This window comes from Canis lupus, chromosome 13, assembly GCF_003254725.2.
Source record: "Canis lupus dingo isolate Sandy chromosome 13, ASM325472v2, whole genome shotgun sequence".
NCBI lineage: Eukaryota > Metazoa > Chordata > Mammalia > Carnivora > Canidae > Canis > Canis lupus.
Window position 1 is genome coordinate 2,112,177 of NC_064255.1, and position 26,161 is coordinate 2,138,337.

The 26,161-nt window shown below is 36.6% G+C and overlaps 1 protein-coding gene across 19 annotated transcripts in view; it reads right to left on the reverse strand.

Annotated features, from left to right (window-relative positions):
* Positions 1-26,161, reverse strand: part of RGS22 (regulator of G protein signaling 22) — a 129,145-nt gene that overhangs the window by 76,984 nt on the left and 26,000 nt on the right. For 17 of the 19 annotated variants that reach the window (XM_049093110.1, XM_049093112.1, XM_049093113.1 and 14 more), the window contains 6 exons: positions 23,521-23,742; positions 16,911-16,996; positions 15,892-16,060; positions 12,523-12,652; positions 9,713-10,325; positions 7,785-7,946 (listed from right to left, as the gene is read on the reverse strand). In XM_049093110.1, the coding sequence (XP_048949067.1) occupies positions 7,785-7,946; positions 9,713-10,325; positions 12,523-12,652; positions 15,892-16,060; positions 16,911-16,996; positions 23,521-23,742 (1,382 nt within the window). The remainder of the gene's footprint in view (positions 1-7,784; positions 7,947-9,712; positions 10,326-12,522; positions 12,653-15,891; positions 16,061-16,910; positions 16,997-23,520; positions 23,743-26,161) is intronic. The other 2 variants (XM_049093101.1, XM_049093111.1) reach the window with 2 other exon arrangements.

Consider the following 26,161-nt stretch of genomic DNA (forward strand, 5'->3'; position numbering starts at 1 on the left):
AGCCTCAAAAATCAAAAGCCTGCAAAATCTAGAATGCCAGTGCTTACCATTATGTCTTACCAAATATTTTTTCTAAAAATTCCCACTTTTTTCTGCTGCCTAACCTTTTAAAAAAAAAGTTTTTCTATGACTTATCAACTACCTGGAATTACATTCACTCACATAAGAGGCAATATACATTAGGAAAAAAATAATAAATTTACATTCAAATTATGATCTGCTTGATAATAAATCTATATATCTGTTGATGAAGGGATTTTAAAAAATAACTTACAGTTTCTAATAATAAGAACATAAAATGCACCTGTGTTCATTTTAAAGCAGTTTGGTATTTATCTAAATAAATACTAAAAAATATACCAAATAAAAAGTGGTAGATGAAATTCACATTTTAAAATGTATAAACATTTTTAATTATGTTTAATTAACTACTAAAGTAGGTTATTATTCATATGCTTTATTTTCAAGCCTTAAATTTGTTGAAGATAAGAATTAGTTTTACAACAATTTATATAAATGACAGACCAACACTATGTCCAGAAACCCAGGAAAAAGAATGTTTGGCACAATGTCAAGGCCACGCTTAATTGGACTGGATATCCTTGTTTAGTCTGTGGTCTAACTCTATTGGTTACAGAGTTAACCCCAGCTGTCAGGCCTGATGCTAATTGCTGCTTGGACGGGTTTCTCCCCACCACTACCCAATGCCACAGCCTACAGACAAATTCTCACTCCATATTTCAGGTCCTGGTAAAAGAAATTACCTCCCTTTAAAATAGGAAGAAAGTAGATATTCCCCTAATGGGAACACAGGTTGGGAGTGAAAGAAAATCCAAAGTTCATAATTAGTTTAGATTCAGAAAGAACACTGTATAGAGATCTGGGTGGTCATCCTAACTATATTTCAGAACCTTTACTTGCAGACTTGGAAATATCAAAAATGATCTCTTATTCTCATGGCAACCAGTAAGTAGGAATCTATAAGATCCTTATCTAATAAAGCATACATGTGCTGACCAGAAAATCTAGGTGTCTCAATTTTCTGATTTCCATCGTTATACTATACTCATATGGACCCCATAAGTCTCTACTGTCCCTACCATTTTAAACTTACATTAGTTTCATTCATAGCATTAATTTTTCATTAGCCACTATGTAAATTCATCAAATATTGTGGAAAAAATCTCACAATCTTAAACTGGTGTATTATTTTTCATGCTTCCATCATATAAGTTCTTATGTACACTGCAAATATCTTAATTCTCAAACTCTAGAGAGTGGGAGAAGATACCTGCCACATAATACTATCAAAGGAACTGTGTCAGTATGATGTGTGTATGTGTGTGTATATGTATATGTTTGTATGTACTTATGTGTATATAGACCCCAATAGAAAAATAGGCAAATGAGATAAATAAGCAATTCATGAAAACTGAAATCCAAATGACCAAATGATCAATCAACCATTGAAAAGATTATCAGCCTCACTAGTACTCATGGAAATGCTGATTATAATCACAGGACACCAATGACACACTAAATACATGGGCAAAAATTTAGAAGTCTGACAATATTAAGTGCTACCATGGATTTACAGCGATGGGTACTCTCATATTCTGTTGAGAGTGCATAAATGGGTACACCTGCTGTAGAAAAGTGGCTGTGTGTACAAGAATATACACAACAGCACTGCCTTTAATTGTAAAAGGTAGGAAATAAGCCAAATGTCAAAAAAATAGTAATTATGGTAATCATGCAGTGAAATACCAATATACATCAACGAAAATCAGTAGAACTATTAAACACAGTTATAGACCATTCTTATAGGTAATGCTGATAGAAGATACAAAAGAATGCATACAACATGACACCATTTATATAAAGTTGTAGAACAGGCAGACAAAAGTATATGTTTAGGGATTTATTTGCATACATGGTTGGTAAAACTATAAAGAAAAGAGGATTATAATCATAAAAGTCAGGATAGTGGTTACCTCCAAGGGGGAATGAGGATGTTGGATCAACAAGGCACCTTTAGGGGTCTTGGCAATGTTTTCTTTCCCAGCCCACGTGGTGGTTATGTAAGTATTTGCTTCACGATATTCATTAAACTGTTTTAGTTTGAAATTTAAAGAATACACAGGATTTTTAGCTAGATTAAAAAAAAAATCCAAGGATTCTGGGAAAATGACAATGTGGCCAATATTGATTTTTCTACCTCTCAGAATCCCTCCATAAAAACAGTATAACTAGATAGCAAAACTGAAAACTCATGGATTACATTTAGGACAGACTGTTGATAAGACAAGATATCCCCACAAATACCAAAATACAAGTAGCAGGGACAGACTACTGTCAGCCACAAGACCTGCATGGTGTTGATATGTAGGTGGAAGGAAGTGTCTGCCAGACCTGAAAAGGGAAGAGCACCAAAACAGCAGGAAAAGCAGAGCAGGTCCATTTGGGATCAACAGCTGACTGTTGACTACACACAAAATTCAATCATATTTCTATGGACCAACAATTAACTGGAAAACTACATTTAAAAATATGAACTATGATGCATGCAACAACGTGGATGCATTATGTCTTGATGGCATTACGCTGACCAGCAGAGATCAGACTCAAAAGGTTACATACTGTATGACTTTATTTACATGACATTCTCAAAAAGACAAAAGTTTAGTAACAAGGAATAGATCAGTGGTTGCCAGGGGTTAGGAGTAGAGAAAAAAATGTAACAACAAAAGGGTGGTGTGAGAGTTTTGGGGGTGACAGATTGTGACTTGAATGTCATGGTGGTTATATGAATCTTTACAATTTGATGTCCTGGATGTTAATGTAAAACATAGAAAAGAAGGAAATAGGAGGGAAAGCTTTTGTAATAAGTGAAGACGAACAATTGGATATCCATAGCAAAACCGAAAAAAAAAAAAAAACCCAAAAAAAGAAAACAAAGCAACTAAACCTGGTCCTAAACCTAAAATCTTATACAAAAACTAACTCCAAATGGACCACAGACTTAATCGAAAAACATAAAGTTACAAAGGTTTTACAAAAATAAAAGAAAATCTTTAGGATCTAGAACTAGGCAAAGAGTTCTTTGGTTTGAAACCAAAGGCATAATCCACAGAGGGATGAGTTAAAAAATTGGACCTCATCAAAACTGTAAAATTTTGCTCTGGGGGAGCCCCCTGAGTGGCAGTCAGTTAAGTGTCTGCTTTTGGCTTAGGTCATGATTCCAGGGTTCTGGGATTAAACCCCACATCAGGCTCCCAGCTGAGTGGGGAGTCTGTTTCTCTCTCTGCCCTGCTCGTGCTCTCTCTCTCTTGCTCTCATCCTCAAATAAATAAAATCTTTTTTTAAAAAATTGTTCTGTGAAAAATTCCCTGCCTTTTTATTCTTTCAGATAGTTATATCTATTCTTTTTGGAAAAATATTTATTTATTTATGTATATGAGAGAGAGAAAGCAGGGGGAGAAGGAGGAGAGCGAGGGAGAGAATCTCAAGCAGACTCCATGCTGAGCATGGAGCCCGATGGTAGGGAGGGCTTGAGCCCAGGACCCCAAGATCCTAACTCAAGCCAAAATCAAGAGTCAGATGCTTAACTGACTGAGCCACCCAGGCACCCCTGGATAGTTATATTTGTTCTTAATAGTTAGCGCAGGCAGCAACATTTTCTGTAGGAACATTCGTTTTAGTTGAATAAACTTGCCTCAAGACCTTTTTGCCTCTACCCTGATGAAATGTTTGGAGTGAAACTTACCTGGAACCCTTCATTTAGAAACAGTCCCCCAATACACCACCCTCCCAGAGGAAATCTGACAGATGATGAATTTCTCTTTCAAGTTATTTCCTTTCTTGTCTTCATGATCATCTGTTGCTTGTCCTCCTTGGTTTGTCCCGTTTTTTCAGTTATTTGTGGTCTTCATAACTGAGTATGGTAACTTGGTTTGTGAAAATTGCATTTTCCATTTGCATCTCCAATTCCAGGCCATCACCAGAGGATTCACTCTGTTCTCTCCTATTTATAACTCTTTTCCAAATCAATGACAATTCTGGTTCCCATTATCTACATTATTTTTACTGTTTTGCTTAATCTAGATTTTTAAAATAGGAATATAGAACTCAAGAACAGCCAGATGGAAAAGATGCATAGAATATAGTATGCGGGAAGGAGCACAAAGCTTCTGTGCTCTGTAAGCACACTACTCTTCCCAAATCTCCACATGTTCACCAAACAGGAAGTTCTGAAAGACCCTTTTAAGAAGTGTTTGGAAAGCTTGTCTTTAAAAAGGCAAGCTAAAGTCTGGGAGAAAATATTTGCAGACTACATGTCTGGCTAATGACTAGTATCTAGAACACAAAAATAACTTTAAAACTCAGTAATAAGAAAGAAAACAATCCAATTAGAAAATAGACAAAAGGGATCCCTGGGTGGCGCAGCGGTTTGGCGCCTGCCTTTGGCCCAGGGCGCGATCCTGGAGACCCGGGATCGAATCCCACATCGGGCTCCCGGTGCATGGAGCCTGCTTCTCCCTCTGCCTGTGTCTCTGCCTCTCTCTCTCTCTCTCTCTGTGACTATCATAAATAAATAAAAAAAAAAAAAAAAAAAAAAAAAGAAAATAGACAAAAGACTTGAACAGATATTTCACCGAAGAGGATATACAAATGGCAAATGAGCACTTGAAAAGATGTTCAGCATCATTAATCACTGGAGAACTGCAAAAGACTATCACTGCACACATATTAGAATGGCTAAAAATAGAAAATTGTGACACCACCAAACAATGACAAGGATGCACAGAAACTGGATCATTCTTGCATTGCTGGTGGGAATGTAAAATGGTACATCAACTTTGGAAAATAGTTTGGCAGTTTCTTTTAAAACTAAAAATGGACTATGTGACCCACTAACCTCACTCTTAGACATTTACCCCAGCGAAATGAAAACTTATGTTCATTCAGAAACCTGTCCGTGAGTGCTCATAGCTACTTACTAATAGTGAAAGAGTGGAAACATCCCTAATGTCCTTCAGTGGGTGAATGGATGTGTAACATCCATACAACAGAGTACTACTTAGCGATGCAAAAAAAAAAAAAAGTATTGATATGCACATCAACTTGGATGGATTCTCAAGGGATTCACGTTCTGACAGGTGTGAGGTGAATATCTCATTGTATTTTTGATTTGCATTTCCCTGACGATGAGAGATGTTGAGCATCTTATCATGTATCTGTTGGCCATCTGATGTTTTCTTAGGAAAACTGTCTATTCATGTCTTCTGCCCATTTTTTTTATTGGATTATTCATTTTGAGGGTATTGGGTTTTTTTTAAGTTATTTATATATATTTTGGGTATGAACCCTTTTTAAGATATGTCATTTGCAAATATCTTTTCCCATTCCATAGGTGGCCTTTTAATTTTATTGTTTCCTTTGCTGTGCAGAAGCTTTTTATTTTGATGAAGTCCCAACAGTTTATTTTTGCTCTTGTTTCCCTAGCCTCATGAGACATTTCTAGAAGGAAGTTGCCATGGCTGATGTCAAAAAGGTTGCTGCCTGTGTTCTCCTCTAGGATTTTGATGGTTTCTTGTCTCACATTTATTTGATTTTTTTACATTTTAAAAAAAGATTTTATTTATTCATTTGAGAAAGAGAGAACATGAGTGCAGGGAGAGGGATAGAGGGAGAGGAAAAAGCAGCTTGATCCCAGCAACCTGACATGGGGCTTGATCCCAGCAACCTGAGTTGAAGGCAAATGTTTAAATGACACAGCCCCTCAGGTGCCCCTCACATTTAGATCTTTTGTCCATTTTGAGTTTGTCTTCGTGTCTGGTGTAAGAAAGTGGTCCAGTTTCACTCTTCTGCATGTTACTGCCCAGTTTTCCCAACATCATTTGTTGAAGAGACTGTCTTTTTTCCATTGGATATTCTTTCCTGATTTGTCAAAGATGAATTGACCATGTAGTTATGGGTTCATTTCTGGATTTTCTATTCTATGTGTCTATTTTCATGCCAGTATCATGCTGTCTTGATCACTACAGATAATATAACCTGAAGTCTGGAATTGTGATGCCTCCACCTTTTTTCTTTTTCAAGTTTGCTTTGGCTATTTGGGGTCTTTCATGGTTCCATACACATTTTAGGATTGTTTGTTCTAGCTTTGCAAAAAGTGCTCATGGTATTTTGATAGGGATTGCATTAAATGTGTAGAGTGCTTTGGGTAGTATAGACATTTTTTTTAAAGATTTTATTTATTTATTCATGAGAGACACACACAGAGAGAGAGAGAGAGAGAGGCAGAGACACAGGCAGAGGGAGAAGCAGGCTCCATGCAGGGAGCCTGATGTGGGACTTAATCCCAGGACTCCAGGATCACGCCCTGGGCTGAAGGCAGACGCTCAACCACTGCGCCATCCAGGTGCCCCTAGTATAGACATTTTAACAATATTTCTTCTTCCAATCCATGGGCATAGAATGTTATTCCATTTCTTTATGTCCTCTTCAATTTCTTTCATTAGTATTTTATAGTTCTCAGAGTATAAGTCTTTCTCCTCTTTGATTAGGTTTAGGTATTTAATGATTAGGTATTTAATGGTTTTGGGTGCAATTGTAAATGGGACTGATTCTTTAATTTATCTTTCTGCTGTTTCATTATTGGTGTATAGAAATGCAACAGATTTCTGGACATTGATCTTATATCCTGTAACTTTATCAAATTTGTGTATCAGTTCTAGCAAATTTTTAGTGGAGTCTTTCAGGTTTTCTATATAGAGTATCATGTAATCTGCCAACAGTGAAAGTTTTACTACTTCTTTGTTGATTTAGATGCCTTTCATTTCTTTTTGTTGTCTGATCACTGAGGCCAGGCCTTCCAGTTGAGGCTAGGTTAAATATCAGTGGTGAAAGTGGACATATTTAAGTTTTTAAAGAAAGAAAGAGAAAAACAACATTCTATCTATCTATCTATCTATCTATCTATCTATCTATCTATCTATCTATAGAAAAGTGCAAAGCATCTAAGTAATCTGGAATACCCAGATGGGAGATGATGCCGAAGAAGTGGGTGAGGGGCAAATTATGATGACCTTACTTGCTAACTTAAGGCATTTGAATGCTACACTGAAAGCTGTGGAAAAGATTTCAAGCAGAAAAGTGACATAATCACTTCCATCACAGCCTCAAAGCAGCTCAATTATCCTCAAATGGCATAGATTTTCTCCACTATGTCCCCTCTCTTTTCCTTAGAGTCCTTCAAGTCCCAAGTAAAAAATTGCCTCTCCTCTGTATTGTATGTGTTCACCACACTTTCTTTTATTATATTCATTTCCCAAGTGTGTTCCTCTTATAGACTGTAAACACTAGAATTAGCTATAGTTTACCATTTATCCTTAGTACAAGCACGTGGCCTATCATAAGTACTTAAAATATATTTATTGAGATGAAAAATCCATAACTGTATCAAGATGTAAACACACACATACACACACACACACACAAACACACCAACTGAGATACTGACTGTAAAAAGGTCAGGTGGAGAAGGATGTGCTCATAAGTTAAAATGGAACTTATATACTGTCCAGCCTTATTACAGATTTAAAGTCCCCCAAATCTCCAAATTATCTAAAGGGTAAATCCTTTAAGGAAGGTGAAAGATATAGCTATCTTGTGATTTTAAATTTCCACAAATTATAAATCAGTAAGACAAAAAAGTATAACTTGTAACTCATCTAGGAAAAGTAAAAGCAAATATATTTGATCTACATTGTTTATCTTACCAATATAGAAGTAATGGTTTTACAACCTCTGTCTGAATATTTCTTAAGTGTTCTTCATTCCACTGAGATGCATCTAGCAGTTTAAATTTTGATAATATTTCTGTAGAAAGATAGCAATCTCCATTGCTCACTAGATAGAATTTTTTCATCTTCTCAAGATGTCTAAAACAAAACACATCCACACACATTGCTACAACATTCAACATGTCAAATGTTTTCACTTCTAAAATGTTTCAGACAAGCAATGACTATCTCAAACCAACAATGAGTTACAGAAGTACCAATGTGGAGATAAAAATATTTCTTACAATTATGGGAACAGGAAAAGTGTTTTTGGTAGGTTGAACAATGGCTTTCCAAAGATGTCCATGTCCTAATCCTCAGAACCTCTGAATGTTTGTTACCTTACATGATCGAAGGCATTCTGGAGATGTGATTATGATTTTAAGAAGATTATCCTAGATTATCTAGATGACCCTACTGTAATTACAAGAGTCCTTCTAAGAGGGAGTCAGGAGAGTCAGTCATTGAGAAAAGATGTGAGGATAGAAGCAGAGGTCAAAGAGAAGATGCTATATTGCTGGCTTGAAGATGGAGGAAAGGCCATAAACCAAAGAAAGCAGATGGATGACCTCTGGAAGCTGAAAAAAGCAAGGAAATGGATTCTCCCCTAGAGCCTCCAGAGAAAATGTAGCCCTGCCCACCTGTTTTAGACTTCCTATCTCCAAAATGTAACAGAATAAATTTGTGTTGCTTTAAAAACCATTACATTTGTAGCAATCTACTACAGCAATAATACAAACTAATACAGTATTGATCCTGAAGAACTTATATAGGTTGCTTATATATATCTTGAAAAGTGGTAGTGGCTTTCAACTTCATGATCAATCAAGCCATAGCTTCACAATCAGCCATCTGGTAACTCCTGATCCTATAAGTACGTACAACAATGAGGTCTATGATCTGAATGCCATGGAAATAATTGGAATAACCCAGTTACTAGTCTATACTCAGTCAAACCCTTACTGGGAATTGCATTCTACTGTAGTTGGTCTGCTTCAGAGCAGAAAGGAGAACATAGGATAAAAACTTTCCTAAAGCAGGGTCCTCTTAAGGTTCTTTTTTTCTAAGATTTTATTTATTCATTCATGAGAGACATACAGAGAGAGAGAGAGGCAGAGACACAGGCAGAGGGAGAAGCAGGCTCCATGTAGGGAGCCTAATGTGGGACTCGATCCTGGGATTCGATCCCGGGACTCCAGGACCACACCCTGGGCCGAAGGCAGGCACTAAACCACTGAGCCATCCATGGATCCTCCCTCTTAAGGTTCTTAAGACTTACACAGTAATCTAAAACATATAGGGTAGCCAAACAAGGACCTGGACCCATGAGACATCCAGGAGGCTCTCTAGAGGATATAAGATATCTAGGAGATATGTTATTCAGATATGAATATCTAAGTGGCATCCAAACAAAGATCATGGGATTTGTTAACTGAGCAGGCTGCTAGGAACAGTGATCTCTTACCATGGCATAAGACCTTTTATATAAGATATCTGAATTCAGTGTGGTTATATAACTGAAAAAAAAATTATATAAAAATATAACACTATAAAAAAATATAACACTACAATGTTATAAAAATAAAATAGAATGATTGATTTGAAAGCAGGTTTAGAATCTATGGGAAGAAACATTTTATGAACCCAAACAATTGCCACTATTTGTATCTGAAAATTATAAAATCAAAGAACTAGTGAAATCACTATTACTATAATAAAATAAATGTTATTATTCATTCCTCTAAAAGTAGAAGTTACATTTTCATTTTTATTTCAGGCTTTCTGCCTGTGCTTAAATGACCCAAACTAATATTCCGTAATTAAAAAAAAAAAAAAAAACTATTGAAAGTAAAAACTAGGCATACCTTTGATGTCTTCCGCGGTCCTTAAGAACTTTTAACCTCTCAATATCCATCCATAATGACCAATATCTCTCTCCTAAAGTACCTTTTATAAATTTCTTAAATCTTTCAAACTCCTTTCTATTGCCAATATCATAAGCTTTGTGAGACATACACCAATAAGCCCTGCTTTCTGGTCCAATGCTCTCACTCTTTGAATTTGCTCGTTCTAACATCTCTTTTGACTTTTCATTTGTGGTTTGAAATGTTTCACTTAAAACATTCCTGCCATGGAGAGGCTCAAAACCCTCCTCGAGCACCACTTCTGCTACTTTGTTGAAATTTATATAATCTGGACTTTCTGTAAGTGGCTCTTCAAAAATTTGATGAATTGCTACTCTCAAAATAAAGTCTATATAAGATCTTAAAAATTCTTCACATGTTGTGAAATGCAATGGAAGGCTTTCATCAGCATCCTGTTGCCTCTCAAGGTATATTCTTAGAAGGGCTTGAGAAGGAGTGTCTTGTACAGATACAGACCCATCTTCTTCTTCTTCAAAATGAGAAGTTAATCTAATGGTTTCAGATGAGTCCCTTTTTGTCCTTGGGTGAATTCTATCATCGAAGATAAAGCTTTCTGTAATAAATCATAAAAGGCTATTAGATCAGATATGAATACAAAGTTATTTTTAGTATTAACCAGATGTTGCAGAGCCAGCATGGTAAGTGGATTTGTCACAGGTAGTGACTTCAGGTAGCTTAAGGAGGAGTTCTGAAGCCACAGGTGGTACCAGTAGAGAAAAAACTGCCAGCAGGATTGGCCAGATAAGGTGGTAATAGTGGCAGATAAACTAAATATTTGACATCCTTAATACAGAGGATCTTCAAAAAGGCATCATACACTTCTAAAATGTAATGATTTAGGCTGACATAGAATGTCAATATGTAAAGGCCAAATCTATTAAATAATTAGAATATACACATTAAACAATTGTATGTATTCTAATATTTCAACCTGTAAGATAAAATAAAATTAGACAGGGCACCTGGGCGGATCAGTCAGCTAAGTGTCTGCCTTTCACTCAGGTCCTGATCCGATCCTGAGACTGAGTCCCATGTGGGGGTGCCCTGCTCAGCAGGGAGTCTGCTGCTCCCTCTACCCCTGCCCCGTGCTCATGAGTGGTCTCTCTCACGCTGCCCCGTGCTCATGAGAGCTCTCTCTCACGCTCCCTCTCACACTTGCTTTCTCTCTCTCAAATAAACGTTTAAAAATCTTAAAAATAAATAAGTAAAGTTAGACAATCAGTAAACAGATCAGAACTGGAGTCATATCAGTAATTTAAAAAAATTCACTACTTTATAAGAAAGATTCAATTACTATCATACTTACAATCTACCATCAAAATGGCATAAGGTACTCATGAAGGCTCACAAATACAAACAGATTGTTTTCTACTTTTTCTAAAGACATAGTCTTTAGCTCCTGTTTTCTCCTTTAGAAATCAGTAAAATATCTGATGTGCTTTATCTCACATGGCAAATCTAACCCTTGAAATGCCATAGGGCAGGAAAACAGTTGTTATCTGTATCCCTCTTCAATAGCCATTTTCTCAGTAATAGATTTCAAATCCCAATGAGCTGGAAATATTTTATTATAATTTTTATTGAAAATGAAGATAAGGAGTTCCCCCTATATTAAAAGGCTAGACTTCTGTAAACCTACGAAAAGATACTGGGTATACACCCAACCCCACAGAAGTGGAGGGAGAGAGAAAAGCTAACATTTCTGTTCACCACCTTCCTGCTACCCGTTCTTTTCCTGTTTACAATCTTCACTATCTTGGCTCTCTGATTTTCTACTTTACTATTTGGGGGAAACAGCGAGAAACCTATAAATTCACCTATTTTCAATTAAGGAGACTGTTATTCTCTATTCCTAGATTTAGATTCTAGAGAATCCAGATTTATTGTCCTCAGAGGTTGCTTACACTTTTCAAAAGAATTAGGTAAGAACGTAGTGCATTGCTAAGTTAATGACACCCATTTCTGGAAGTTTTCTTCTATATATATCTATGAAAAGTTGATATCATCCACAAAAGTTCCCCATGGTAGAAATATATCTGCTTTCTAAGGAGAAAAACAGTCTAACTTAGAAGAAAAACTCAAGTTGTATGAATATGCTTTTAAGAGGAGAGGACAGTTGCACCCACTTAAATTCAAATACTGAATAATAATTTGTAAACTGTCATAGGAAGTAGAGACAAGACAAACATTTACTGACTGCCCATGAGGCTCCAGGTGCTGGGCCAGGCCTTTACTGTATATTTAGTATGTATCGTTATTCTAATCTTACAGATGAAAAAAGCAAGGCTATCAAGTGAAATAACTTTAAAAAGTCACACAGCTAGCTAACAAGTATTAACCCATCTAAACCCACACTCTTTTTCCTATGTCAAGTTGCCTCTCAAAAAACAGTAGAGGGGCACCTTAGTGGCTCAGTCAGTTAAGCATCTGATTCTTGATTTTGGCTCAAGTCATGACGTGAGGATTGTGAGATGGAGCCCCATATTGCACTCTACACTCAGCAGGGAGTCTGCTTGAGATTCTCTCTCTCCCTCTCCCCTCCCTCTGCTTTCTCTTTCTCTCTCCCTCTCTCTCTCAAATAAATAAATAAATCTTTAAAAATAAAAACAGTAGAAAGTGAAGTGGGGGTGGGGTAGGGATGCAGATTATTTTTTCCCCCCAACCACAACGTATTGTACTGTAAGATTAGAACACCAGTTACAAAAGATTTAAAGAGGAGTTCTAAAATCATTCTTGTCCTTTCTGCTTACCAGAAATGGATGAAACAACCGGTGGTTCAGGTTTGCTGTGGAGTACACAAGATGGTAATGAAAATGTTGGTACTGTTTGCAAACTCTGTTTTGCTAATGCAAACCAATCTTTTGTTTGAGTATAGGAGCCCTAGGAAGAAAGGAGCACCTTTGTTTAATGTAAGATTAGCAGTGTTCTCCCAATCAGGAATCTCAACACATCATTATAACATTACATTTGCATAGTACACTATGAAAGGGAAAATCATGCCATGAAAGAAAAGAATGTTGTACACAGAAAAATTCATTAACTGAGAATAATGGGAAGGAAATTTCAACTCAGATTATTTGGATATAAAATGACGAAGGTAAAAATGAGCCCATACACATCAAATCCTTCACTCTTCCACCAGAAGCATGCACCTACCTCATGATTCCGTTACAGGTTCAAGACATCTAACTGTATCTTGGCAGTCCCATAGCTCATCCGTCATTGGCTGCCTCTTCTGCAAACTATTCCCATTTACAACTTCCAAATTATTTCCTCCCCCTAATTCTGTCCAATCTGACTCTGTGTTTTTTACAACACCTCCCTAACATGACAGACTTACTCTCAGGGGCACTAAAGACCTCCCCACGCTCAACTGCCCCTTTGCCTTAGATTTCAGTTTTCACAGCTTTGCTTGGATTCTATGCTTCCTGAAGACTGATTCCTGACTCCATCTGCCCCTGCATGTAGCCTTCAATTTTTCCTGTACCTCTGAGCCAGCTGACCCAATTCCCAAGCTGACCCTCAGCTTTCAGAACCCCAGTCCTGAGAAGCCCTCTTCTCAGCTTTCCTGAGAAAATTGCTCTGCCTGCCTCTCTCAGTAACATCCTCATGATCTTTCTAAGATAATCCAAACTGTTCAACAAAAGCAGAGAAAGGAGTGTCTCGTTTCTCCTTTCTCCAACTGAGTCAGCTGGGTGACCCTTAGCCTCAGAAAGACTCACAAAAGAGGCAGGGCTCAAATGGAATAGATGTTGTTCTCTGACTATGATACAGAATTAAGCAGGGCAGGTCAGGCCACACAATGAGACCAAAAAGCAAGAGAGAGAAATGAAAAGTGTCACATATAGATTGTTACTGCCCCTCTTAGAAGAAAGGTTTCCTGTGTGGATAAAAACTTTTAAAGACTCTAATTTCCTTTTGGTCCCTTTTTTCCTCCTTTAAAACCAAGTCATTTATTATTTATTTTTTCCAAGCCATTTATTATTAATTACAGATTCATTCAACATGTATTTATTGAGTGACTACTCTATTCCAAGCAGTATCCTAAGCACTGAGAGAAGACCCAAATAATGAAGAACTATCAGGGAACTGAGAGAGGCCAATAAACAAAAGTCCTTGCTATTTCAAGTGCACGAAAAAGATTGCAGATTAAAAATTAGAAGTAGCAAGTAATCAGACATAAACATAGGTAACTAGTCCACCTAATGTGCTTAAGAGATGAATCAATTGCTTGTGTTTAGATGGTATAATGAAGACTCACAGAAATATTACCAACTGTCATCACAAAAATTAATCTTTGTCTACAGTCATGATTTAAATGATTGAAAGGCTCAAAGAATTTTGAATCCTCAAAATTCAAAAGCTATTAAGAAGACATTAGTGGGGCAACTGGGTGGCTCAGTGGGTTGAACATCCACCACTTGATTTTGGCTCAGGGTGGTGAGATCAAGCCTCATGTCAGGTTCCATGCTCAGCTAGGAGTATGCTTGTTCCTCTCCCTCCTCCTCTCCCCTTCCCCTCACTCACTGTCTCTCTTTAAAATAAATAAATAAATAAACAAACAAATAAATAAATCTTTTTAAAAAAGATATTAAATAGTTAACGTATTACTCAAGTGGACAGAAATGAGTTTTTTCATCATAGAAAATAGCAAAAGTAAACTAGTTTAAGTTTTACTCTCTTATATTCAACTTAATTTACATGTAAGGAATCAGATCTTGTTTCCCTAAATTGATTCTTCCCATTGTATGTTTACTGACCTGTACTACCAGTACATATTTTTATGACATTCTTGATATTTCTATAATACATAGGTTAACAGAAAAAAAAATACTTAAAAATAAGTATAAGAGAGAAGTAAAACATGCTTTTAGTACATCCCTAGCATTAGCTCATTGGAAATAATGCAAGTGGCAAAATTTCAAACATTTTTCCCAAATATTACAGATAGAAATGCCAAACTACAAAATTTTTTTTTTTTTTTTTTTTTTTTTTTTTTAAAAAGATTTTTAATTTATTTATTCATGAGAGAGAGAGAGAGAGAGAGAGGCAGAGACACAGGCAGAGGGAGAAGCAGGCTCCATGCACCGGGAGCCTGACGTGGGATTCGATCCCGGGTCTCCAGGATCGCGCCCTGGGCCAAAGGCAGGCGCTAAACCGCTGCGCCACCCAGGGATCCCGCCAAACTACAAAATTAAACAGAAACTATACATGAAAAAAAAGTGCTCAGGTAAGATAGATTAAGTCTATCTATTCCAACAGAGATGGCAAATAGTTTTCCTTTTGTACGACATCTTTGATCAATTGGAAGTGCTTGCCTAGAGGGCTGTGTTGAAAAGAATTTGGAACCAAGTCCTAGCTCAGCAGGAAAATTGCCATGATTGATTAGCAATGTCTGTCATGAATGGAAACTAAGAGAAGAGCAACACATGGGCCACATATTTGCAATTCCTGGTTTTGTACAGATTGTATATAGGAAATGTGTTCCCAGAAAGAAGACCTGACAATTAGAATTCAGAGATCAAACAATGTTTTTTATTACACCATGACTATCCAAAAGGACATTTGATTCTAGGTTAGATCTCTTTAAATGCACACTGACAACCCAACATTTCTCCATGGAGGAGAAATGATTATCAGATAACCATTATCAGAAATGATTATCTGATAACCATTATCAGAATTTATCTGATAATGGTTAAACAGTAATGCATTTTTACTACTGAGGAATAATCTTGACAACAGGGAGGAGAAGACCCAATTTGCCATCATTTGGTACAAAAAATTGTAGACTCCAAATAGTGAAAATTTTAAAAGTGAACAATGAAACCATGGATATAATTCAAGGTATCCTTTCTTGCTTTCCAGGTGACACCGAGCATGTTCTTCAGTCTTGCATTTGTTCCTCTGTACACACGAGGAAAATAATACCAATTACATTTCAGGTGAAAGAGTACAGAGCAAAGGAGTCAGCATAAACCCACAAAAAGTTTTGCTAAATCTGCCTTAAAAGTACTTGAAGTCATTTCCCCTGTTCAAGTGGTACAAATGAAATTCCTCCCCCTAAAATGAGAAGTCTTTTGAAGTGCCAAGTCATGAAGATACACTCATACTTTTACCTCGCCAAGAGAAATGTAGAACTTTTTCATAATTATAACATTGTCTTCTTCAACAACAGGTGGTGGTGGACTGGGTGGTTTTCTCAGGACCCAGGGAGAAAATTCTGTATTGACTGTGATGTTCATGCCGGATCCACTCCATCTTACTTGTGAGACCAATTTGGCTAATCTGCATTTTAGAAATCATACAAATTTGAAGTAAGTTTCAAATATAGAGAATTCAGAAAAGAAAACCTAAAATTTTCTTTTTTCAAGTCAATCTCCTCCCTCTGCACGATTCTCTTAGGATCTGCTAAAATTAATGGCTTATTCACAGAACTATTAATTAATAACTATTCTGTTCTAATTTATTTTACTGTTTTTTTTAAATGGTGGTTCTAAGTATATGTCAAATTTTAGTAAAATTTCAGAATATTTAGGTACTTACACATTAAAAGTCAGAGAACATAAAAGAAAAACTTGGCCCACTTACAATATTTTTTCATGACATACTTATATTTGTTTTTTTAACAGCCTGCACATAAATACCATTATCACAAGTAGATAATTTTAAAACCATAATGATCAAGAAGCACAACTGAGGTACATTTATTAGGTACTATTTCTGTGAGAACTCTTTGGAAAAGTGAAGTGATTTTTACAAATGCTCTGTCATTCAGAAACCATAGCAGGTGAGATACAAACGCTAGTGGGTTTTTTTTTTTTTTAAAGATTTTATTTATTTATTCATGAGAGACACAGAGAGAGAGAGAGAGAGAGAGAGAGAGAGAGGCAGAAACACAGGTAGAGGGAGAAGCAGGCTCCATGTAGGGAGCCTGACGTGGGACTCGATCCCGGGTCTCCAGGATCACACCCTGGGCTGAAGGCGGCGCTTAAACCGCTGAGCCACCCGGGCTGCCCAATGCTAGTGGGTTTTAAAGTATACAGTTTTATTAAGAACGTACAGAAAAATGATTATTGGTGAAAAAAAAAAAAACCCAGGCAATTAAAAAATAGGCTTGCTGATGGGGCTACAGTACCTGTATTCAAAGTAACAATCACTTTCCAGAAATGCTGGAAGTCTTTCTTTTTTGATCCACTCAATACCTTCTTCACGACTGAGACACTATTAGAGAGCAGGTGGAAAAGGAAACGAGTCAAAGAAAATCACCTTTCCAAACAATTAAGAGCACTAGAGCAATAATGACCTCTAGCTATTACCAGGAGCCCCTGCCTCTATCTTCTGTGTGCACGAGAGAAAGCAGAACCTCTGAGTCACACATTTGAAGCCACTGCTTACCTTCTGGCATTATTCTCTCAACAGCCCTGCGTCAATGATTAACCCCATTTTACAGATTAACAAACTGAATCCAGAGGAGTCAAGTAACTTATTGAGGGAGACGTATGAGGAAAAAAGTCATGCTCGGTTTTTTCACAGTCACAAAATGGGTTAAAAGTAATCACAAACCAAAAAAAGACACTTGGTAAGGCCACTATGGTCACTCTCTACAGGCCCCTGCCCTTCCAATTTTAGAAAATTGTTAAATGTTTAACATCCCGGGTCACTCTCCTGGGGACACTAAGGTTAATAAGAAAGATAAGGTCCCACCTTTAATGAGTTTACAGGTAATTCAATAAGCAATAGTAGTAGAGAGCAGTGAGTGCAGCAAGTTTGGGCTTCTATGGAAGGGCCCTCAGGCACTAAACCTAGCAAAGGTTTCTCAAAGAACATGCCACTCAATCTTTGACCTGACACATGATTAGCTTGGTAAAGAGGAGATCAGGAGAGGAAGCAAAGATAATTTTAGTATGACTAGATCGCAGGGTGAGATCTCAGGAAAGGAGGGAAGCAAGCTGGAGAAGCTGGCAGGCCTAATTATGAATTATCCTTTAGATGACATTAAGGAGTTTAGATTTTGTGTGGAGGTTGTGAGAGCCAGCTTAAGAGTTCCTGAGCTGCTGTTCATTCTATATTTCCTCACTATCAATTCTCTTTTGTCTTATATTCACTTTTTCCCCAGAATTCTAAAGAACGTCCATACTTTGCCCACTCCACAAATGCTACTGGATAAGTGAAACAACCAGTGAAGCGCAAGTCTGAGGCAAGTGTGTCTGCATTTATGTGACTTCCATTGATTATCTGCTCAAGCAACAGTTGGGCTGTGATATTAACATCAGTCAACACAGACCACTGTGAACTCCAGAGAGGAAATTAAAGGCCCACAGAGTAGTGCTGCCAACATCTAACAAGCTGATGTTCTTGAGCATGCACCTGTGCTCAACACTGCTTGCAGATGGCATGAAGTCATTAGGCTCCCCAAGGATGGAAAACTGAGGGAACAATGGTTTCCTTCTGTTCAGCCCAAAATACCTATTTGCCCTCCCCAAAGATTATCTTCCGGGTAATGAGAAAAACAAACAAAAAACAGAAGAAACTTTGGAAGCAGGCAGCACCTGAACAGTAGCATCTTGTTGATGGTCTTATTACTTATGAGTGAGATGTGAAGGACACTTGGATCCCGTAGTCAGAAAACGAGAAAAATTAAGGCCATCCCACCTAAAGTTTAGCATTAGCACAAGTACAGCCATCTTAGGCCCCTGTGAATAAGAGCTGAACTTTATGGGAAAAACTGCAGAATGTCCTCAATGTCCTCGGCAGAGAATCCCATATCAGAAAGACAACAGCCCACGCCTGTGGTAGAAAATCCCATATTAGAGTGAGAACAGAGCTCAATGCCCTTGAAAGCCCCATATCAGAATGTAAACAGAACTTGAGAAATTCCTCCACCCCTTCTGAAAATCCCCTAGACCAGCCTATAAAAAACCCAGCTGTAACCCACTTCGGGGTCCAAGTCCCTGCTCCGCTGTGTCGGGTGTACTTGGACCCAAGCTCGAGCTTGCTAATAAACCCTCGTGCGCTTGCATCGGTGTCAGCTCCTTGGTGGTTTCTCGCATTCGTAATCTTGGGCACAAGTGGCACAGAAATAGACACATAGATCAGTGGACTATATAATAGCTCAGAAACTCTCCTTTGTATGGTCAGGTAATCTTTGATAAATGAGGCAAGAATATACAATGGAGAAAAGACAGTCTCTTCAATAAATGGTGCTGTGAAAGCTGGACAGCAGCATGCAAAAGCATGAAACTGGACTACTTTCTTACACCAGACACAAAAATAAACTCAAAATGGATTTAAATGTGAAAACTGAAACCATAAAACTCCTAGAAGAAAAACATAGGTAGTAATTTCTTTGACATTGGCCATGGAAACTTTTTTCTAGGGATACCGCCTCAGGCAAGGGAAACAAAAGCAAATTAAAATACTAAGATTACACCAAAATAAAAAGCTTTTGCACAGCAAAGAAAACCATCAATAAAACAAAAAGGCACCTACTGAATGGGAGGAGATACTTGCAAATAGTATATCCAGTGAGGGCTTAATATCCAGAATATATAAAGAATTTATACAACAACATCGAATAAACAATCCAATTAAAAAATAGAAAGGGAATCCCTGGGTGGCTCAGCGGTTTAGCGCCTGCCTTCGGGCCAGGGTGTGATCCTGGAGTCCCGGGATTGAGTCCCACCTCAGGCTCCCTGCATGGAGCCTGCTTCTCTCCTCTGCCTGTGTCTCTGCCTCTCTGCGTGTGTCTTTCATGAATTTAAAAAAAAAAAAAAATTCTTAAAAAAAATAGGCAGAGGACTCTGGAAAATAGTATGGAAGTTCTTCAAAGACTTAGAAATAGAACTACCAAAAAAAAAAAAAGAAAGAAAGAAAGAAATAGAACTACCCTATGATCTAGCAATTGTACTACTAGGTATTTATCCAAAGGATACAAAAATAATAATTTTAAGGGATACATTCTTCCCATGTTGTGCCCAAGATTGCGAATGCGAGAAACCACCAAGGAGCTGACACCGATGCAAGCGCACGAGGGTTTATTAGCAAGCTCGAGCTTGGGTCCAAGTACACCCGACACAGCGGAGCAGGGACTTGGACCCCGAAGTGGGTTACAGCTGGGTTTTTTATAGGCTGGTCTAGGGGATTTTTCAGAAGGGGTGGAGGAATTTCTCAAGTTCTGTTTACATTCTGATATGGGGCTTTCAAGGGCATTGAGCTCTGTTCTCACTCTAATATGGGATTTTCTACCACGGGCATAGGCTCTGTTGTCTTTCTGATATGGGATTCTCTGCTGAGGACATTGAGGACATTCTGCAGTTTTTTTTTCATTCACAGGGGCCTAAGATGGCTGTACTTGTGCTAATGCTAAACTTTAGGTGGGATGGCCTTAATTTTTCCTCGCCTCCACACACTACCAATAGTGTTTTGATTACTACAGCTTTGTAATATATCTTGAAATATGGGATTTTGATACCTCCAGGTTTGTTCTTTATATATATATATATATATATATATATATATATATTTTTTTTTTTTTTTATTCATAGAGACACACACACACACACAGAGAGGCAGAGATACAGGCAGAGGGAGAAGCAGGCTCCATGCAGGGAGGCCGATGTGGGACTCGATCCAGGGTCTCCAGGAACACGCCCTGGGCTGCAGGCGGCGCTAAACCGCTGCGCCACCGGGGCTGCCCAGGTTTGTTCTTTCTTGAGATTGCTTTGGCTATGCAGGGTCTCTGGTGGCTCCATACAAATTTTTGTATTATTTGTTCTAGTTCTGTGAAAAACATAGTTGGTATTCTGAGAGGGACTGCATTAAATCTGTAGCCTGCTTTGGATAATACGGGCATTTTAACAATATTGGTTCTTCCAATTCATGAGCATAAAATATCTTGCCATTTGTATCTTCTTCAATTTCTTTCATCAGTGTTTTATAGTTTTCAGAGTATAGGTCTTTCACCTCCTTGCTTAGGTTTATTCCTAGGTATTTTATTATTTTGGTGCAATTGTAAATGGTATTGTTTTCTTCTGCTACTTCATTTTTAGTGTATAGAAATGCAACAGATTTTTTGGAACTCTTGTGTAGAATTTATTTTATATAAAAACTGAACCATATTATATACTTTAATTTACAACTTGATTTTTCCTTTGAACAATACAACATGTGCATCTATCTCATCAGGACAATAGACACAGTTCAAACACATTCTTTCTAATAGTCATATAATATTCCATAGTTCTTCTATTGATAAACATATAATATATTTATACTACTGGTCAATGCTGCAATCAGCTCCTATATATACACATTTATTTGTATGGAATAAAAATCCCAAAGTGGCTTTCCAGGCATAAGTCACAGTATTTTTAAGTTTTATCAATTTTGTCAGATTAATCCCCAAAGATTGTAGCAATTAATATTCTACCAACACTAGATGTTATTATTTTTTAAAGTTGTAGGCCAATTTCACATATGATGAGCACTGCGTGTTAAATGCAACTGATGAATTATTGAATTCTACATCTGAAACTAATGATGTTATATGTTGGCTAATTGAATTTTAAAAAATTATATGCCAGTTTAACATCTTAAAAAATGGTATCTGGCTGTACTTACAATTTGCAATTTGTTAAATTTACAATTTATGATAATTTGTGTGATTAAATATATTTTTATCTGCTCATTTTCTATTTTAATTCCACTCTTATAAATAGTTTGTTGAATTACTTCAATTATTTTATTGGACTACTTGTCTTTTTCTTGGATAAGATTGGTAAGAAATTAAGTAAAATACTTTTCCTCATACTTGCAAAACTTTTTTTCTAAATCATTGGTTTTTAACTTAGTATCATTTTCTAACATGTGAAATAATTTTGGTGTCCAGGTTTGTTTTTTGATTATTTTGAGGACTCTGGAGTCCTTTAACTTCATGGGGGTGGGGGGGTGACTCACATGCTAAGTTTACATTAAAATTTTCCTGGATTTTGTTGTAATACTCCAGTTTAAAAAACCATTTAAGTTATTTATTAATTCGCAAATAAAGACAATTTAGTTTACTCTTGCAAATTGATAGTAATTACATTCATTGTGTTTAAACTCTGTCGAGGAAATCTAAAATAATTTTGAATTAGCTTAAAGATATACTCTTTCTTTTCTTATGATCTAATGGAAATGGTTATAGTATTTCCATGTACAGTGTTTATTATTGGTTTTGGATAGCCTTTAACAAGTTTAAGCAATTTATTTTTTAATGAGTTTTTATTAGGTGTGAGTTGTGTGAAATGCAACAGATTTGTTTACTAATTTTGTATCCTACAACTTTACTGAATTTATTCATCAGTTCTAGTAGTCTTTTGGTGGGGTCATCTGCAGATATTCAAAGTTATACTTCTTCCTTACCAATCTAGATGCCTTTTATTTCTTTGTCTTGCCTGATTACTGTGGCTAGGACTTCCAGTACCATGTTGAATAAAAGTGGTGAGAGGGGATATCCTTGTCTTATTCCTAATCCTAGAGGTAAAGCTCTCAATTTTTCCCCATTGGGGATGATGTTAGCTGTTGGTTTTTCACATATGGTTTTTATTATGTTGAGGTATGTTCCCTCTAAAACTACTTTGTTAAGTTTTTATCATGAATGAATGTTAACAATTTATATGGTGCTTTATAGTTCAGAATATTTTCTTTTTTAAAAAATATTATTTATTTATTTATTTATTTATTTATTTATTTATTTATTTATTCAGAGAGAGAGAGAAAAGCAGAGACAAAGGCAGAGGGAGAAGCAGGCTCCATGCAGGGAGCCCAATGTGGGACTCGATCCCGGATCTGCAGGTGGCGCTAAACCGCTGCGCCACCGGGGCTGCCCCCAGAATATATTTTCTTGTTTAAACTTCAAAACAAGGCTATAACATAGTTTTTTATTTTTAGTATTTATAAAAGTATCTTAAATACTATTATCATTAATGTACTTAATTTGATGAAAGTAAACAAGAAAAACAAATAAACTGGAATTCAGTAAAAGACACATTGAAGAACTTTCAGGCTGGAAAAGAGCTATGTTGTAATTTTTGAATATATTTTAGCCTAGTTCCATCAGACACTTCAAATCATGGAAAATATTAAACATTCATTTTATTTTCAATTGAGCCACATAACAAACCTAAGTAGTAGGTAGCAAAGGCATCATTTGACAGGTGATGAAAATAAGGTTCATCAAAATGACTTGTTCAAGAACACAGCTAATAAGTTAAAGTGCCAAGGTTAGAACCAAGGGTTGTTGTTGTTAATCTCATGCTAAGGAGACAAAATCCAAAATCTGAGAGCAGAAATAAGGCCAGGGAGGTCAGAGTTACATAGTGTAACTTGAGGGTCAGAAGTCATAATTCCCAGCTGCTTTGTCAGGATAGAATCCAAATCAGATAAATTCACTGTATACCCACATTTTCTAGAATGCATACAAACTATAAAGGATACTCAAATTTCTACTGCTCCAAATGAACCTGATATCCTAAATATTCAAAGGAAATTATATGAATCTTCTCATACTGAAAATCAAACTGCTAGATTAAATTGGCCATTTGACATGAATGATACAGTAACTAACAAATATGATGATGTAAAAGTACAATAAAACTTAATAAATATAGTTACATTTCAGAAGGCCAAGCCCAAGAGACTTCATGTTAGTCTTATTTAATGCTTTATCTACCTAGGAAGATATAAACTCAAATATACTTTCTTACCATAATATTGTAGTTGACGTTAATGGCCTCATCTTCATAGGGGGCATTCATCTGAACAGGTTTAATATCATTCTTTCCTTTCCTTACAACATCATAGATGGGATTTCGAGGTTGCTGGTTTCGAAGAATTTTTTTCAGTTGCTTTTCTAGAAGTTGTGGAGCATTGTTAACTATTTCAAAAACTCCATAATCCACATTAAATCTAACTGCCTCTGAAAAGGTCTGCAAAACAAATTTGTGGAAATCTTAAATTTTTATAAAGCAGAAACTCACTGTCTCCAAGACAACTTGACAGTTAATATAAGCATATATACATACACAAACTTTTGTGTACTTAATCATTAGCTCTTCTCTTCTAGGAGCTTGGAAATCTCTTGACTACAGATAAGGGAACCCATTTTATCCTTCCTTTCCAATGTACTTATGGCAAGAACTAAGGATGTATTATGGCAGAAAGTCCCTTTGCATAAACATCTTACCCTTGTGTTTCTTTGGAACTGGAAAGAAATACACACCTGGTCTCTATGAAGCAATGTTACTCTTAGGAGGGGGTGGATTACTAGGGAAGAAAGAGTAAAGGAAGAAGAAATAACACTCCCGTTATCTCTTTCATCCCCAGGAGCCATGAAAGCTAAAGTCTCCCCTGCTCAAAAGGATAAAATTAAATACAATGTGTTCTTCATTTAAGACCATTTCAACACCATTCCTTTCACTGTGGAAAAAAAAAAAAAAAAGAGAGAGAGAGAGAGAGAGAGTTGAAGGCAATAACATTTCTGAGCTTTTCTCAGTAATTACTAAATGCTGCCAACTTTTATTTAAAGTCAGTCAGTTAATATACAATAGTCAGGAGTCTTGAGCTTGAATGACAGCTTGCCATTAAGTAGCTCTGCGACTCTGAGTAAATCATTAAACATGTTTGGGGCCTCCATCTCCATAACATATAAATAATGGATTGGCTGTCTGTCTTTTCCCATTTTGTCCTCCAAATCTAGAATCAGGTTTCTTTTTTCAGAATATGAACTTATTTTAGAATACCTTTAGTGAACCATGTATTCATGTAGATTAGTTTATATATTTTTAGCCAGGTAGTAGAAGATATCCAGCCCTTCCCCTTGGATCAATAACCATCCTAGGGAGAGCATCAATTCTTTCAAATTTTACTAAGAGATAACTAGACATACTATAATTAAAATTTAATAATGGCAGGATGTCATAAAATTGGAGTTAGAAATATATATGTGCATATGTATAAATATTCATATCTGTGTATATATATATATGTATATATATATATATTCTTCTAATGTCAGATAACATCACATCTCTAAAGTCTGATGGTCTCCCCTCCTAAGGAATTTAAAGTGCACGAACAAAAAAAAAAAAAAAAAAAAATTAAAGTGCACGAACAATAGAGTTCAATATGAATGTCAGTCTACAGGCCTGCAGGCCTCAGGACTAAGATTTCCCTTCAAAAATGACAAATATAGCTCAATGGACAAATACCAACAATTACCAATAAATTGTGTATAAGGTTTCTTCAATAAATACACTTAATTGCATCTGTCTTTCAAACATGAGATTCAAACAGGCATCACTTACCTGAATGTCAAATACTATCTCTGAATTACACTATCACTAGATTAAACAGATAAATGAGTCTGCTGATATCAGAGACAAGATTCAACTGGTAGGAGAAAGGAACTGAATTAAACTTGGGAGAGAACAGACATAAAACATTAATTTATGTTATTATGTATTTATGGGGAGGGGGAAGTGGTGCCGTAGATTGCAGAAGACCATCTGGAAAAGATTTCTTCTAGTACTGAGGATCCAAGGAACAATAGAGCAGGTTTGGCCTTTATTTGTTTTCCTTTTTTCTGTCTCCTACCCTCACACCTGGTAGACAGAGGAACACAAAACTGTGATAATCCAAAGCAAAGGATGCCAATTAGTTAGTTCTATGAAGAAATAAAATAGCTCCTGCTACACAAGTTTAAAAAAAAAGGCTCCAATAAAATAAGTAAATAAATAAATAAATAGGACATGTGACACTGAGCCCCTCAGTAGCCAATGTTACCTACTCAGTAGGAAATGGTTACTGTACAGTTGGTATAAATAATAACAGTAACAAGAACCACTGTTTACTGGACATCTACCATGTGCCAGGAGTGTGACAGACACTTTAAATGCACTATCTGAATCCTTCCACATTCCTGTGATCACTTTTTATAGTAAGTGGACACTTAGGATGGTTATATGATGGGCCATGGATTCAGAACTGTAAAGTGCTGCATCAGGGCCATCGAAACAAGTCTATCTGGTCCCAAAGACAACATATTTCCCCTTCTTTACTATCATCTTGCCTCACATATGATAAAACTAGCATGTACTAACCACCTTCTCTAAGTCAGGCACTGTGCTAAGCAATAAGCCCACAAAAGTTAGTGGAACTGGGATTCAAACGAAGGTGTTTTACCAGTAAAGACACAGAGGCATGAAGCGGCATGGTGCATGTGGGTAATTTTAAGCAGTTCCATGCAGTTAGAATATAACTAGAATAGTCATAGTTGAAATAGTTAAAGGAACAGAGGAAAGACTTGAGGTAGACGAGGTGGATAAGACCAGATCATGGAAGGCTTTG